Source organism: Lodderomyces elongisporus, chromosome 6 (genome assembly GCF_030384665.1).
Source record: "Lodderomyces elongisporus chromosome 6, complete sequence".
NCBI lineage: Eukaryota > Fungi > Ascomycota > Pichiomycetes > Serinales > Debaryomycetaceae > Lodderomyces > Lodderomyces elongisporus.
In genome coordinates this window covers 667,096-682,449 of record NC_083678.1, presented here as the reverse complement: position 1 = coordinate 682,449, position 15,354 = coordinate 667,096, and the positions used below count along the sequence as shown (strand labels likewise).

General features: G+C 36.6%; 6 protein-coding genes across 6 annotated transcripts; 2 read left to right on the top strand and 4 right to left on the bottom strand. All coding sequences in view use genetic code 12, as the record gives it.

Annotated features, from left to right (window-relative positions):
• Nucleotides 1-405: 405 nt before the first annotated feature.
• PVL30_004740 (uncharacterized protein) lies at nucleotides 406-2,631 on the bottom strand (the record flags this gene model as incomplete). The annotated part of the gene is made up of 1 exon (XM_001524834.2): nucleotides 406-2,631. One exon carries the CDS (start codon nucleotides 2,629-2,631, stop codon nucleotides 406-408), a length of 2,226 nt encoding a protein of 741 aa, XP_001524884.2.
• Nucleotides 2,632-5,652: 3,021 nt separating this feature from the next.
• CDS1 (phosphatidate cytidylyltransferase) lies at nucleotides 5,653-7,026 on the top strand (the record flags this gene model as incomplete). Its single annotated transcript, XM_001524833.2, has 1 exon — nucleotides 5,653-7,026. One exon carries the CDS (start codon nucleotides 5,653-5,655, stop codon nucleotides 7,024-7,026), a length of 1,374 nt encoding a protein of 457 aa, XP_001524883.2.
• Nucleotides 7,027-9,713: 2,687 nt separating this feature from the next.
• Nucleotides 9,714-11,171, top strand: SCW11 (cell wall protein; the record flags this gene model as incomplete). Its single annotated transcript, XM_001524832.2, has 1 exon — nucleotides 9,714-11,171. The coding sequence occupies one exon, from the start codon at nucleotides 9,714-9,716 to the stop codon at nucleotides 11,169-11,171; it is 1,458 nt and encodes a 485-aa protein (XP_001524882.2).
• A 350-nt stretch (nucleotides 11,172-11,521) lies between these two features.
• On the bottom strand, nucleotides 11,522-12,574 carry PVL30_004737 (uncharacterized protein; the record flags this gene model as incomplete). The annotated part of the gene is made up of 1 exon (XM_001524831.2): nucleotides 11,522-12,574. One exon carries the CDS (start codon nucleotides 12,572-12,574, stop codon nucleotides 11,522-11,524), a length of 1,053 nt encoding a protein of 350 aa, XP_001524881.2.
• Nucleotides 12,575-13,012: 438 nt separating this feature from the next.
• Nucleotides 13,013-13,927, bottom strand: PVL30_004736 (uncharacterized protein; the record flags this gene model as incomplete). The annotated part of the gene is made up of 1 exon (XM_001524830.2): nucleotides 13,013-13,927. The coding sequence occupies one exon, from the start codon at nucleotides 13,925-13,927 to the stop codon at nucleotides 13,013-13,015; it is 915 nt and encodes a 304-aa protein (XP_001524880.2).
• A 546-nt stretch (nucleotides 13,928-14,473) lies between these two features.
• On the bottom strand, nucleotides 14,474-15,115 carry PVL30_004735 (uncharacterized protein; the record flags this gene model as incomplete). The annotated part of the gene is made up of 1 exon (XM_001524829.2): nucleotides 14,474-15,115. The coding sequence occupies one exon, from the start codon at nucleotides 15,113-15,115 to the stop codon at nucleotides 14,474-14,476; it is 642 nt and encodes a 213-aa protein (XP_001524879.2).
• Nucleotides 15,116-15,354: the final 239 nt, after the last annotated feature.

Genomic DNA, 15,354 nt, shown 5'->3' with positions numbered 1-15,354 from the left:
AGAAAAAGGGGCGCAAAAGAGAGATTAGAGTCTAGTTAATTTGGTTCATAAGCATTTGTAATTGCGCACGTAACTTTTGAAGCCGAGTCCAAAACAAACGAAAATATAAATTTATAAATATTTAAATTTATAATTAAATAAAAATAGAAGCATGAATTTTTTACTAATCCACAGCCCCTCCGCTATAGATATAACAAATGTCTTGATATACACCAACAAGAAATAAGCAAAAGATTGAGCTATACATATACACACGCTCACTTCTGTATGATTTGAAACAAATATATACAAATGTGTATAAATGTGTGGAAATATGTATGTGTATAAATATGTATGTGTAGAAATATATATATATATATATGTACGTACTTATTGTACATGGCGAAATCTTTATCTATAGACTATTTAATCACCCTTGAACAATGTCTTAAATTTCTTCCATTTGCTCATACCTCCATCACCATTCGAACCTGGCTTAGAGTTGTGTGGAAGACTCTTTTGTGGCTCTAATTTCATCTTATCAAAACTGTTTCTACTACCATTTTTGTGCTTAAAGTCAACGTCATCGCTCAAACATTTGGCCAAGGCATGTTGATTCGTATATCCACCTCTCTCCTTTGATGGCCTCTCTAAACCACCCCATTTCAAGCTTTGTGCAGGTGGTGGAGATGAGTGATCCTCTGCTCCTAAATTGGCACCCCCAATACCAATACCACCACCGCTACTGCGTGTGGGACTTTGACTGCCACCGCTAGGCGTGGGACTGGCATTTCCATTCAACTTGTTGCGCTTCAATTGAGCTTGTACTTCCTTAAACGAGAGCTTATGTTCTTTGGGTGTTGTAGAGCCACTAGAGTTTGCAGTATTCTTTCTTCTGTTTTCCTCCTCTTCTGTTGGGGCTAGCATTGACTTTGTCTTGTAAAAGCTTCCACCAAAATTATTCGATCCGGTAATCATACGTGCCAACTTGGCACCTTTCCCGGTGAAATTAGGCTGAATGCTGATGATGTCACTACATAAATTGATTGAATTATCGGAAATGGCTCGTGCCATATTAGCATAATAGTCAGCATCAATTGGCTGGTGCTCCAAAGTGTTGAGCTTTCTTGAAATATCGTCACGAGCATTCTTATAAACGTGCTCAATCTCCTGGTATGAGCTGTACGATCTCATGGACTCATTATCTGACAAAGATGCGTCCGAAGAGTTCACACTACGAAGGTCCTCATCCTCGTCTCCGTCAACATGAACTGCACCTTCATCAGTTGCAAACTGTTCTTCTTCAATACCACGGTCATTTTCCACAGCTTGTACTGTCTTACTGATTGACTCGCCATTGATTCTGCTCTGCAACGAGTACTCAAAATCACACATATTAACAGCCGGAACCACAATAACGGGTAATGGGAAATTCTTGACCAATCTATCGGTCAATTTGGATGAGGTCCATGATCTTAATGGTGCGCCAACACTGAGGTTTGGCTTTGTGCCGGTGCACACCAAATTGGGTTCATAAAGCTTGTACATATCCCTCAAAACATTTTTGGTTGTTCCTGCAACCAACTCAACCCTAATCTTGGCTATCTTTTCGGGGTTTATCACCTGCATACAATAATCCATAATATTTTGAGCAATGTTGGCTATGTTTTCAGGTCTGCTCCTTAGTTTGTACCTCTCGTATGGGTCGACATATGATGATCGAGATTGTGATCTTGAAAGTTGTCTTTTTCTCCTTCTTTCCTCTTCCTCCAAGATGGTTGAGTTTAGTGTGGCGCAAACAATGATTCTATCACCATTTTCAATCAATTTGTTCAATGCCCAATCGAGTGCAACCCAAGTGTGGACCCTTGCACTAATAAATACAAGAATAGTTCTATGTGGCAATACTGGTAACAATGGATACAATTTTCCCTTGTACAATTGTTGGTATAGCCTATGGCGTCTCGATATAGAGCAGCATCGAAGCGTACTGATTGGAGTTGTTGGGTATCGAAGCAATTCTTTTTCAAGTTTTTTCAACTCTGCATAGTCAAACCTATCGGTTTCTTCGTATGTTGAACCTCTTCGAGGTGAAGCTACTGGAGAGATTCTTCCAGGTCCAGGGGATAGCTGCCGGCCTCTAGAGTATCCACGAAGTGGCTTGCCTCGTCCATGTTTGGCTTTGTACAATTCCCAGCCCACGTCGTCATCAGAGTCTGGTTCATCATCGTCGTATTCAATATTGACATCATCAAAAGAAACCTGTTTGACATATTCTTTTGTTTGTGGTGGTGGTGGTGGTGGTTCTTGCTGCTGTTCTTGCTGTTGTTGTTGTTCTTGCTGTTGTTGCTGCTGTTCGCCGTTATTTGTTATAATGGGTGGATTAAATTTGACATATCGATAATTTGAAGATTGTCTATTGGTGAGGTCATTCAATAGCTTATATGCTTCTTCTGAGTTGTCGCGTGAGTCTCTGCTTGCAGAGCTCGTTCTGTTTATATCAGTACTAGAACCTTGAGGTGTTGGTGGTCCATGATAACTAATGTCGGGAGAAGTTATATTATGGTGGAGTTGTGGTCTTTGTTCCTGTACGTTTGGTATCTGATCTGTAGAAGGTTGGTGGACTAGCACCTGTGGAACTGCACTAGACATATATTGGGGCTTAGGCTATCTATGTTTTCTTGAATAGAAAATCAACCCAATGTAAATAGATGTTTTGATATCTTTGAAAGATAAAGAACAAAGTAAAGAAAGGAACCAAAAAAAAGAAAAAAGAAAGAAAAAAGAAAGAAAGAAACTGATATTGGTAAAAGCTTTGAGTTGAAATTCTAAATATAAAGCTGGGAAATAAAATAGAATGTATATCAAAGGAAGTGTCGCAATATTCTCTGGCTCTACTTTCTAGGCAATGCTAACAATGTCTGTCTCTTTATCACAAAAAGAATATGGAAACAAGAAATAAATCTGTGAGGTTTTATGTTGGTCAATATTTCAAGTCAGTGTTTATTAATTTATCTTGTCACAATCTATGGTGTGTGGTGTGTTTGATATGTAGTGTGTTGTCTGTACTGTGTTGTCTGTACTGTGTTGTCTGTACTGTGTTGTCTGTAGTGTGTTGTCTGTAGTAGGATGGTGAATGGCAAAATAGTCAAACAACATTCGTGTTGTAAAGGATAATTGTGAAAGTGGCTCTGGTGGGTTCTATTTGATATTGTGAGATTATTTGCCAACGATTGTGTTATAGTCAAGTGTGCGCATAGTGTTATTTTTTATTTTTTTATTTTTTCTTGCATTGCTAACCTTCCATTGAAGAGCAATTGACAGGGACAGGGTTACCGTACTGCTTCTTCTACGTCTTCTCAAAAACAGATACCACAGTACTGCCACTGCTGTAACTGCAAATGTCGGCACCTGACATTGGCACTTTCTGGAATTCTAGAGACTTGTTACAAATACTATAAACTATCTATCCTCTTGCCTCTTGCCATAAGAAACAAAAAAAAAAATACAAAAAAGAACAACTCCGATTATCCTATCTCTTTACCTTCTAATCTATTTGCAAGTTGATACTACAATTAGCCGGTGAATTGCTAACCACTAACGGCCGTCATATAGTGAGCGAAATAAATACAGATGTATATATATAGAGAGAGTGTGTGTGGCAAATATTTGGTTTAAAAGAAAAGTGTATATGCAGGTAAGATAGTACTTGTTACAGCCGCTTATACTACTTGCAACAAAAAGGTTTATATTCCTCATGACTTATTCAGTGAGTCTTTGTTGTTAAAATTGTTCGTTTTGTGGCGGAGAGGTGTCGGTTATAAAAAATGTATATATATGAAGGTAAAGCAATTTCTCTCCCCCCCCCATTCCACCCCGGAAGAAACGGGAAATTAAAAAAAAGGGTAAATGAAACAAAAATTATCAAAAATATAACGAGAGAAAGAATTTAGTTCTGCAATAGAGAATAGCAGTTGATTATCACACGACACATGTGGGTTAAGAAAAAAACAAATTATTGAGTAAAGGCTAATCACGTGTTGTTTATCATGTGACTAATATTATATATATATATATAATGGATAGGTATTATGTAATCACCCAAAAAAAAGAAAAAAAAAAATTTATTGAAGGATATTCCTCCTCCCCCCCACCAAAAGAATTGATAAAGAATTAATTTTTGTAATTGAAAAATTTCAAGATTATCATGTGATAATTTTTTATAATTGTTTTAAAAGAGGAAAGAGCAAGAATGCTTGGAAAGAGTACATTCTTGTTTCTGTTGTACATTAATATATGATTCTTTCTTTTTTTGTATTATTATTATTATTATCTTTTTGGTTGGGAAATTCGTTAACAATTAGGTGAACAACAATTTTTTTTTTTAATAAAGGATGAAGAAATGTTGGTTAAAAGATCAAGTTATTTGTTTATCAATTTTTTCAAATATTGTTTCTCTCAAGTATTTTAAGTTTACAGTGTTTTAGCACGAAAAAATAGTAAAAAAAAAAGAAAAACAATAAAATATGAGGTATAGAATATATAAAAAAAGAAGGAAGAAACCACTCATGGCTGATAAAGAGAAGAACATTAACTTTTCCCTTGTAAAAAAATATATACTCAGCCTTGTGGCTAATCAGATAATTTTGATCATATTCACTTTGCAGTTTTGGTTTGTTTTCAAAACCAATAGTAGTGATTGATGTGCACTCTTTGAACAGGTATTACTTATTTAAGTAATAAACAGAGGCATTAATTACTTTAATTAAAGCGATCCCTTACATACTTCTATCTCTGTTTCTTCTTTCTTTTTCAACTTTTCTTGATTTTTCTAAACTTTTCTAAATTTTTCCGTTTTTTTAATCCTTTTCGTTTAACCTTCCCCTCCTCATCCCCACACTATTTCAAAGGCAAAAGATAAATGGTGGGGGAGAGTGTGAAAAAAAAAAGAAACACAGAGGATGTGATAACGAAGTGATTTGTCAAGATACAACAATGACTACTTACCTCAAACCAAGCTATTGAAACAGATACTGCAAATTTTTATGAAAGAAAAGAAGTTTCTACCCTCAACACCAGTGTTTGTAAAAAGGGTAAAATACGAGTTAAGTTTTGACTGCCAACTATAAACTGACAAACTGCAAACACAAGATGTCGACAATTTTTATTTTATTTCGTTTTATATTTTGTTTGAAAAGAAAGAAATAAATTTTGTACAGCAGTGGAAAATCAAATCTTCATTCTTACTTTAAAGATACAAACACAAACTCATACACTCTTTCTACTTCTACTTCTATAACTCTCCTTCCCTCTCTCTTCCTTTTTTTTCTCTCTTTCTCCACTGTCCAAAAAAAAAACAACAAAATAATAATCACAATACATCATATTCTACTCATCATCACCACCACCACCACCACCACCACCACCTTCTTCTTCTTTCTCTTCATCATCATCATCATCATTACTATTATAAATACAAAGTCATAATAGTTTTTGTTCTTGTCTTTGTTATTTCTTCTTTTTACCATCTTATTAATTGTACACCAAACCAATTAGATCTTCACTAGTCTCACAAGACAAGTACATCTCAAGGACTACTCACTTCTTATCGCATTCATCAAGTGAACAAACAAACAAACAAGCAAATAACCAAACACTCCAAAACAAAGAGTCATGTCCGGTGAAGGCAAAAACGCAGTAGAACAAGAAATAACCAACGACAGTCGAAGTCAGTCCACACCCCCTGCTTCTGCATCAATGACTCCCACATCAATCACTCCATCTGTGTCAAATACAGAGGTTTCCAAAAACAGTAAAGGCAAAGCAAATGGCAATGTAGTCAATGAGAGGGAAAAGAAGAAAGAAGCATTCATCACCAGAACCATTTGGACATTTGTCATGATTGGCGGTTTCTTTATAATCTTGGCCTCGGGCCACCTACCCATTATTTTGATGATCCTTGTTTTCCAACTCTTGACATTCAAAGAAATCATTGCATTGACATCTGAACCAGCAAGAGACAAGAAAATTCCATACAATCGATCATTGAACTGGTACTTTCTCGTTGCAACATGGTACTACTTGGACTTCCCCAAGTTTGCCGATTTCTTTCAAGAAAAAGTGTTTTCAGACAAGTTGCTAACTGTATTGGTGAAAAGCCACAAGTTGGTGAGCTACTCATTGTACATGGCAGGATTCATCTTTTTTGTTTGGACATTGAAAAAAGGCTACTACAAATTCCAATTTGCTCAATTGTGTATCACACACATGACATTGCTCTTGGTTGTGTTCCAAGCACACTTGATCATTGACAATATCCTCAATGGAATCTTTTGGTTCTTTTTACCAAGCGCCTTGGTCATTGTTAACGACATCTTTGCATACATTTGCGGAATCACATTTGGTAAGACTCAGTTGATTGAAATCTCACCTAAAAAGACCGTGGAGGGCTTCCTTGGAGCATGGATCTGCACTGGAATTGCCGCAGTTATTGGCGCTTCGCTATTCTCCAAATCGGACTACTTGATTTGTCCAGCTCAAAACTTGTCAACACACTTGTACAATTTCCCACAATGCGATCCTAACCCGGTTTTTATTCCACAAATTTATCAATTGCCCGCAAACATTATCGAGTTATTGGGCGGCAAGATTGAAATGATCACATTCAAGCCCATCTACTTCCACGCTGCCATTTTGGCCACTTTTGCCTCCTTGATTGCACCATTTGGTGGCTTTTTTGCCAGTGGTCTCAAGAGAGCATTTGGAATCAAGGATTTCGGTGACACAATTCCCGGACACGGCGGTATCACTGACCGTTTTGATTGCCAATTCCTAATGGGTTCATTTACATACTTGTACTATCAGACATTTATTAGCAATCACAATATGAATTTGGGCAAGATCTTGCAAATGGCAATAATAAACTTGAGCGTACCTCAGTTGCTTCAATTAGTCAAGAGTATTTTGAGATATTTGAATAGGGAACAAGTCGTTAATGACGAGCAATTGAAACAGCTCTTTGATATCTTGGAAAGTACTCAGCAATAAACCTCAAAGGAGAAAATATAAGAACAAACAAGAAACAAAGAAAGGAAAAGAAAGAAAAAAAAGAAAAAACAGAAAAAGGCATATAAGAAACTACTAAAACAGCAACAATAGCAGCAAAAACAAAAACAAAATATTGGTAGTTCTCCTTTCCTTTCCTTTCCTTTCCTTTCCTTTGCTTGGTTTTTGAATGTTTTTGAAGATGAGTGAAGTTTGTAATTGGACACAGCTCAATTAAGGGTGGGTAACTGGATGCATATGCGCCACAAGTAGAATATGTAATTATTTAGATGAATCTGTATCGTAATTTATTTTGATAAACCGCAGAGAAGGAAGTATGTAGAAAGTAAAATGAACGACGACGACGACCACTACCATCACCATCACAACAACAACAACAACAGTATCGGCAAATATTGTTTTCCAATACGTCTGCTATAACGTAATTACAACTATTACTCAAGAACAAGAAATAATGCTGTATGGCGATAGCTTTTTTTTGCATATGCGATTCAAAGCAAAGGTTACATGATTTCATCAGCTGTCAATTTTGCATGTCCAATACTCCGCTTCCAACCCCATTCTCCCCCCCCCCCCCCCTATGTCTTTTAATTCCAATTTTTTAATTCGTTTTGAAATATCAACTTGATGAAATACAATTCTCTACCATACAAATCGAAGTATTTGGAGCACCAGCTGCAATAGATCTAACATACAACTGGTAGCAATATTTGGAGATAAAATTTAACTTTGATAGTTATGAAACTGATTCGTAAACCAAACGAATCAGCAACGAATAATTTTGAAAAAAAAAAAAAAAAAAAGAAAAGAAGAAAACTGGTTGGTGTTATTTTTCCGTTTAACAAATGCTAGTAAATAAAAATGGAAGTAGAGATAAAAACTGGTGCAAGTTAAGAAAGTTGAACAAAATCAGGAACAAGAACAAGCTCTCTTTATTATTACTTTTTCCCATTTGCTTACTTGCTAAAAGGATCAAGAACAACAAAATACAAAATATTACATTACACAAACCGCGCACTAACAATACAATGCAAAAAAAAAGAAACAGGAAAAAAAAAATGTTGAACATCAAATACCCTTACCAATAAGCCACACATATTTCCAAATACGGTAATCGGTCCAGCACATACTTCACTAAGCACTCAAAAATGAACTTCCCATACCCAACTCCACCCACTTCTCGCCTCCCTTCTCAAAAAAAAAATATAGAAAATGTTCAAAGAATATACTTCTTTTTTTGGTTTTCCCCTTCTAAATTGGGCAAGAGCAGCAAGATGTACAGAAATAAAAGGTTGCCACACTGCTGGATAATTCCTTAGCAATTATCGTTTCACAAGGATATGAAATGATGAGATCCATTGTCATCACTCAGTACTTGGGTGCGCTACACTCTAGGTATCGCTAATCCTAATCCATTCTGCCCACTGAAAGGAATAAACGTTGATGTCTCATCAACCTTTACGCAATCATCACCTTCTGATGAGGCACGTATGCTGTTATTTTTAATAATCTCAAACAAACATTGATTTTGACAGGCATCTAATATATTCCTAAATACCTTTGTCAAAAAGATACGTTACAGCTGCATGAGAAAATATATAGCTTTAATTACTATAAAGTAGAGATATTGCTTAAGAGACTTTGAGTAAGTTAGTGGTTGAGTTAGTGGTTGAGTCTGTGTATGGAGTCACATGATAGAGTTGCAAAGAGGACCAATAGCGGACAATGATTGGGATGGCAGATTTAATTTTCTTCAGATGCCAATAAATGTCAATAATTTCAACAGAAGTAAGCAAGAAAAAACAAGCAAGCAAACAGGGCTTTATTATTCAAAGATGGTACGATCTTGCTTGCAGTTGGCTTGTACATGGAAACTGATTCAGCATTTTGCAGGCTTTGGTAATACAGCGAGATCAAAAAAACCAAAGCCTTGCCTAATCGGGATGTCTGCTGCAAGCAAAAAAAAAATATATATATATATATATATACATCAAACATTAAACTGACACAAAAGTAATTTACTCTTCACATTTTGTAAGCTATATCGAATGGCTGCGAAATCAGAAACAAAAACCAACAACAATATCAATATCAAGAAAAAGAAAAGAGGACAAGTACAATAGATTACACTGTTCCCCGGTTCTCCTTGCAGAATATGACTATGACTCGGTTAGGATCAATTCTTGATCCAGAAGCAGCCAGCATCTTTTTTTTCCCCCTTGCCAACTTTGATTCAATATGATTTTTAGTATTACTCGAAATCAACTTGATTCGTGTATAAATAGTCAGCCATATCTCCTTCCATTTCTTCCAGATCAAGTCAAGTCAGATCAAATCAAATATAATTCAAATTAACCATACAATATCTCAATAAATCAAAAGCACCCAGTACACTCGTTACTTAACAAAGTCATAGTCACTCATTTACTCGACTTAAAACCACATTCGTTCATTTATTGCTTTTTTTCTTTTCATTCTTTTATTTTAATTTTTAAAAAGCCAAAGCTTATAGCTCTATTGCTTGATTACAGCCAAAAAATTTACCATTCGTTACAATTACATTTGGCTAACGACATTCTTTACACACAGATAAAATAAGAATAACATTCCTTTTATTACTTCAAAACAATTTGAACAAACTGATTTTATAAACCAACAGAGAAAAAAAAATGCTATTAAATTTCATATTCGCGTTACTTTTCATTAGTTTCACATCGGCTTTGCCATTACCAGCCTTGATTACAAGGTACCACACTGCTGCCGCAGTTACACAAACAACAACAAGAACAACAGGAACCACAACTGCTTGGTTGCCTCCTGTTGGTATCTACATCTTGCCAGATGGAAGCTCGTCCACAAGTACAATCACTGAAGGTCAATGGAACACTTATCCTGAAACATTCACTTCGGTGGTAAACAAGGCTGTTGCAGAGGCAACTCCAACTGAGGCTCAAACACCTGCTACTTCTGTTTCTCCAACTCCAACTCCTACTACCACTAGTACTACTACTGCTGCTGCTCCTACTCCAGAATCATCTTCTCCAACTACAACTTCCCTCGTTGCACCAACAACTTCATCAATTGAAACACAAGCACCACAGGCTGAAACCACTTCGTTGTCACCAGAACAGACTAATGCTGCTACCACTACTACAGCTTCTTCTTCTTCTTCTTCTTTTTCTTCCGTTTCAGCCTCCACTAATACTGAACAAGCTCCAACAACATCCTCAACATCAACTTGGACATCAACTTACACATCCACCTCCGCTTCCACCACCTCCTCTACTACGTCATCCCAATCTTCAAGTTCATCCACCTCAAGTGGTGATATTTCACCACCATCAGTGATTGTATACTCGCCATACGCAGACAATGGCGGTTGTAAAGCTGCAGATGATATCAATTCTGATTTGGAGCTCATCGCCAGTAAAGGAATCAAGAAGATTAGATCATATGGTACTGACTGTGGATCATTGACCACAGTATTGCTGAAATGTAAAGAGTTGGGAATAACTGTAAACCAAGGTGTTTGGATGTCTCAGGACGGTGTTGACTCTGTTGACGATCAAATTCTGGATGTTATTAGCTATGGTCAAGAAAATGGCTGGGATATTTTCGATTTGATCACCATTGGAAATGAAGCTATAAACTCAGGATACGTCACCCTCGACGAGCTCATCCCTAAATTAAACTCTGTCAAGTCACAATTACAATCTGCTGGTTACAATGGATACGTCACCACTTCAGAACCACCAGCTACATTTATTAAATACCCAACTTTATGTACTGAAGCAAACATTGATATTGTTGGTATTAACCCACACTCCTACTTCAATGCCAACATTAGTCCGGCTAAAGCTGGCTCCTACATTACATCACAACAATCACAAGTCGCCGCATTGTGTGATGGTAAATCAGTATGGATCACAGAAACAGGATACCCATCCCAAGGTGACACATTAGGATTGAACACTCCTTCTGCTGAAAACCAAGAAATTGCAATTGCCTCAATCATCGAAGCTACCGGCGGTGATGTAACAATCCTCACAACTTACAATGATTTCTGGAAAGACCCTGGTCCATACGGTATTGAACAATATTTCGGAGCAATCCATTTATTCTCCTAGTTGATTGAATTTCAAAAATAAAAACAAAACCAAAAAAATAACAATATTAATAAATAAAAAAAAGAAAAACAAACAAACAAAACTGAAGAAAAAAAAACACAATACTTCATAGACCTTGCATTTACTTTCCATTCGCCGACGCTTGCTTTTTAGAGCCGTTTATTATATTTAACCATTTTTTTTAAACATTTCGTGACATTTGAATAACATTTCGTTATATTTTGAAAACATTCCACAATGATTTGTAATATCCTGTAACATTCCATAACTGCTCACAAACCATTCTCTTTCTTTTTTTTTTTTTCTTTCTTTTCTACTTTTTTTGGTTTTCCTATCTCTTTTCCATCTCTTCAAAATTCAATAATCTTATCTGGGAAAAATTCGTCAATCAATTCCAAATAGTATGGTTTCAATTCTTCTATATCGTATTGTTGATCAATCTTTGAATATAAATCGTATTGGTTAAATGCCTTTACCGCCTTTAGCATCTCCTTATCATGTTCATCCATTAGGTAACTATATGCAAGTTCCAGATGCCATGGGTAAAAAGAGTGATATCTAATCATAGCCAAAGCCTCGGGAGGCAAGGTTGAACTCCGTTTGGCTATATGATACATGTACTCATCGTGCCCCCAACTAAGCATTACTTTGTCTAGACCGCAATGTTTCGAGTAAATACCGTATTTCGTATTGTATAATGGATTTAAGAAATCAGGGTTCTTGGCAAAACTCTCGGGAAAGATGATCCTTTTGGAAAATTTGCAACCTACAGGAAAAGTATCGCCAACAACATCCCATTGGCCCATTGAGTCAAAAAAATACAATAGTTTCCCCAAATCATGAATTAGCCCGACAAGTTGAAACCATCGAGGTTTCCCATCTCGTCGGATCGCTTCCGCAGTTTGCAATGCATGATCAATCTGAGACAACTCAGTATCGGGATCACTATCATCCAATAGCTTGTTTAATTTCTCCAAACCCTCCCATACTGTCATCTTATCCCTTGACTTTGTCTTGAAGTTGATGCGTGCTTGTATGTTGTATGCGACAGTTTGCTTCAGGTGCTGTTCTTCGTAGAACTGCTTGACTCGGTCACATGCTAGCTCATACTGTCGAAAAACTTTCGTATCAATGTTCTTGTAGTATTCTGTTGTAAGCTGCCAGTTGTCATCGGCTGCTTGATCATCTTGTGCTTCTTCTAGTGCTTCTTCTAGTGCTATCTCTTTTTCAAGACTTGGCTCTTTATCACCTTTTAAGGACTTACGGAGTTTGTTAACCTGAAGCACATCGTCATCAATTTTCTCCAAAATATGGCCCTTATTGCTAACTACATTGCCTATAGCGCTATTTTCGCTCTTTTTAGACTTGCGCAAAAAAGTATCCTTTTCTATCCGAGATGTCATGGTGTAGCTATAAAGTTTGACTGATATCTCGAGCTGTGTACTTTTAATAATGATAGTGAGCAGTCTAATGAATTGAGAAGAAAATATTCAAATATCGCCAACACGTGACCTCCCTGTACTTTAGAGTGGCAGGTAGCAGGTAGCAGGGTGGCGGTAGTAAGCATTGAAAAATTAGAGGTAGAGCAAAATTATCAAAAGAAAAAGAAGAAGTTAAAGAAAACACGTTAAGCTTGTTACTTAACGGTATAGGCTAAATCCCTCTACGCGATGGTTTGCAATCTTGTTAAAGCCAATACCATATCTTTAAGTACTTTGTACCACCATTCTTCAAAACCACATTGAGTGCCGTTTTCTTTAATTTTTGTTTTATTTACTTTTATTTTTTACAAAATACAATCTGTTTTTTTTTTGGTAATTTATTTATTTCATTCTTCCAAGCTACTTTTGGTTTCTTAGCTTATCCCAAGCTGATTGTGTCAGACTCTTTGAACTGTTATCGTAATCCTGTTCGACATTTGAACTCTGTACTCTATCGTAAGCCAGACTATTAATGGCACCATTTACACTATTAATACGAGTACTATCAGTAGTATTATATGCATTATTGTTTCCCTCACTTTTCAAAGGTAGTGCCAGAGAGTCCCGTGTAATATCGAAACCATGCTCCAATCGAATTCTATCCCACAGGGACAAATTTTGGTTATCATTGAGACCCCAATTAGTGGCAAAAGGGTCATTATTACTTGAGGATGACACATATGTTGGCTGATTAGTTTCTGCTTTGGTTCCATTCTGTCCATGTTGTAATTGTAATTGTGACTGCAGCTGCAGCTGCAGCTGCTGTGGTAAATTATTGACGGCCCCAAGACGAGAACCAACATCTGTTTCACTACCTGATAATCTTGGGTCTTTCAACTTGAATTTGGGATCAATAGCTGTTTTGGAATAATATGCGTAAAAGGTAGGAGCATTGAACCAATCCATATTCCTCCATGCATTTGCCTGTCGCTCATTAAGAGCCCCACTCTGGAGTTTATTTTCCAAGCCCTTTTTTCTTGAAATCGAGCTATATATTAACATATTGGTTAATCCCAGGATAAACGATAAGAATGGCTTTTGAACAAAGGAAATCTTGTTGGGTATTTTTTTTAATATGAATCGGTAGTAAATCGTGGGTGCTAAGAATCCCACCATTCCTGCTCCATACGAAACAAGTCTATGACCAACAATAATCAGTTGAAGTTCATCCCTCATCTTCAATCGGTCCTCCGTGGTTAATTGATTGTCAGCTTCATAAAACTTGACGCACTTTTCAAACTGCTCAGGAGTTAGGCGCAGTCGAAGCACATCCATTGATGGTGTGTTGGATGACATGTTTGGCGCGACAAAATCTCTCAATTATTCCTCAATTACTTCTATTTACCTTTAGCTGTTATCAAATAATCAGTTTCAATATATATATCTTTATATATATATAGTATATATGAGTGGGTGTGTATGTGAATACGGGGAAGGGAGAAGGGTAGCGGGTAAAGAAGAGTTGGTTGGTTGTTTTGGAAGATAGCTCCTTTTTCTGGTAACTGCACACAATTAAAAAGTCATGAGCTTTTAGCAACCGAGACAATAGAAGCTTTAAAGAGCGCGGAGTCACCAGAACATTTTTACCAAGGATTATTCTATATGTAGTTGTAGTAATATATGTAGACATACATATACAAATATATATACATATATATATACATATATATATATAAATCCACCCTCGAGCTTTCTTTTCCTCTCCCCCCTTTTTTTTTTTTCTTCTTTTCAATTGGACATCTACAATGCTCTTACGCTAGAAATAAAAAAGACGTAAGGATTAAAGACTAGTAGCTACAAAAATTCATACCATTGCATTAATCAGTTTTGTTTGGGAGTAGAGACATCTAGACCATGGTGAAGTCTGAGCTTATCCCAGACCCCTAATTCATGCTTACCTCCCTCACTGTCATGTTGCCCCAAGCCAACACCCTCGGTGAAATGAAGGTTCAGCTTTTGCTTCAATTTATCATCAATGTATGAAGCGTTACTTGCTTGTCTAGGGTCTCTGATTATAAACATGGGGTTGAATGCAGTTCTCAGGTAGTATAATGTAAATGCACTAAGATTGCCGTAATCCATATGGTCCCAAGCATTAGCCACGTTGGCATTGGGAGCATCCTTCCTATCATTTTTCACCTTGTTATACAAATATCTTGCAGTAACATTGTTTCCAATAATCAAAGTACCAAAACCAACACACAATGATAAGAATGGATACTGAATTAAAAAAAATGGGTTTGGCACTGGTTTTTTGGCAATTCTAAAATACAACGAGGGTCCAAAAAAACCCAACATACCCGCAGTGTACCCAGCCAAGTTAGATTTTATGGCAATGGCTTGCAATTGACCTGCAATAGCGAGCCTATCATTGTGGTCTAATTTTTGATCAGCTTCGTAAAAATTAACCAAGCGTTGAAACTGCTCTCCTGTAAGCACTTCTTTCAAAGGATTTGTGGACATATCTGGGGCTTTGTAATTCTCTTGTTTAACTTGGTGGTGTTTAATTTGGTGGTGTTGAAGTTTTACTCTTTATTTTTGCTTTCAAAAATATAACATGAGGAAGAAACGCAATTCAAAACTGAAGTGGAAACATCTGTGTATTTATAGACTTGCAAATATACATACAGCTATGTAAATAAGTATGTACGTGTGTATGTATAAACTTGTGTTCATAACCATTGATGCTTCACTTCAGAAGG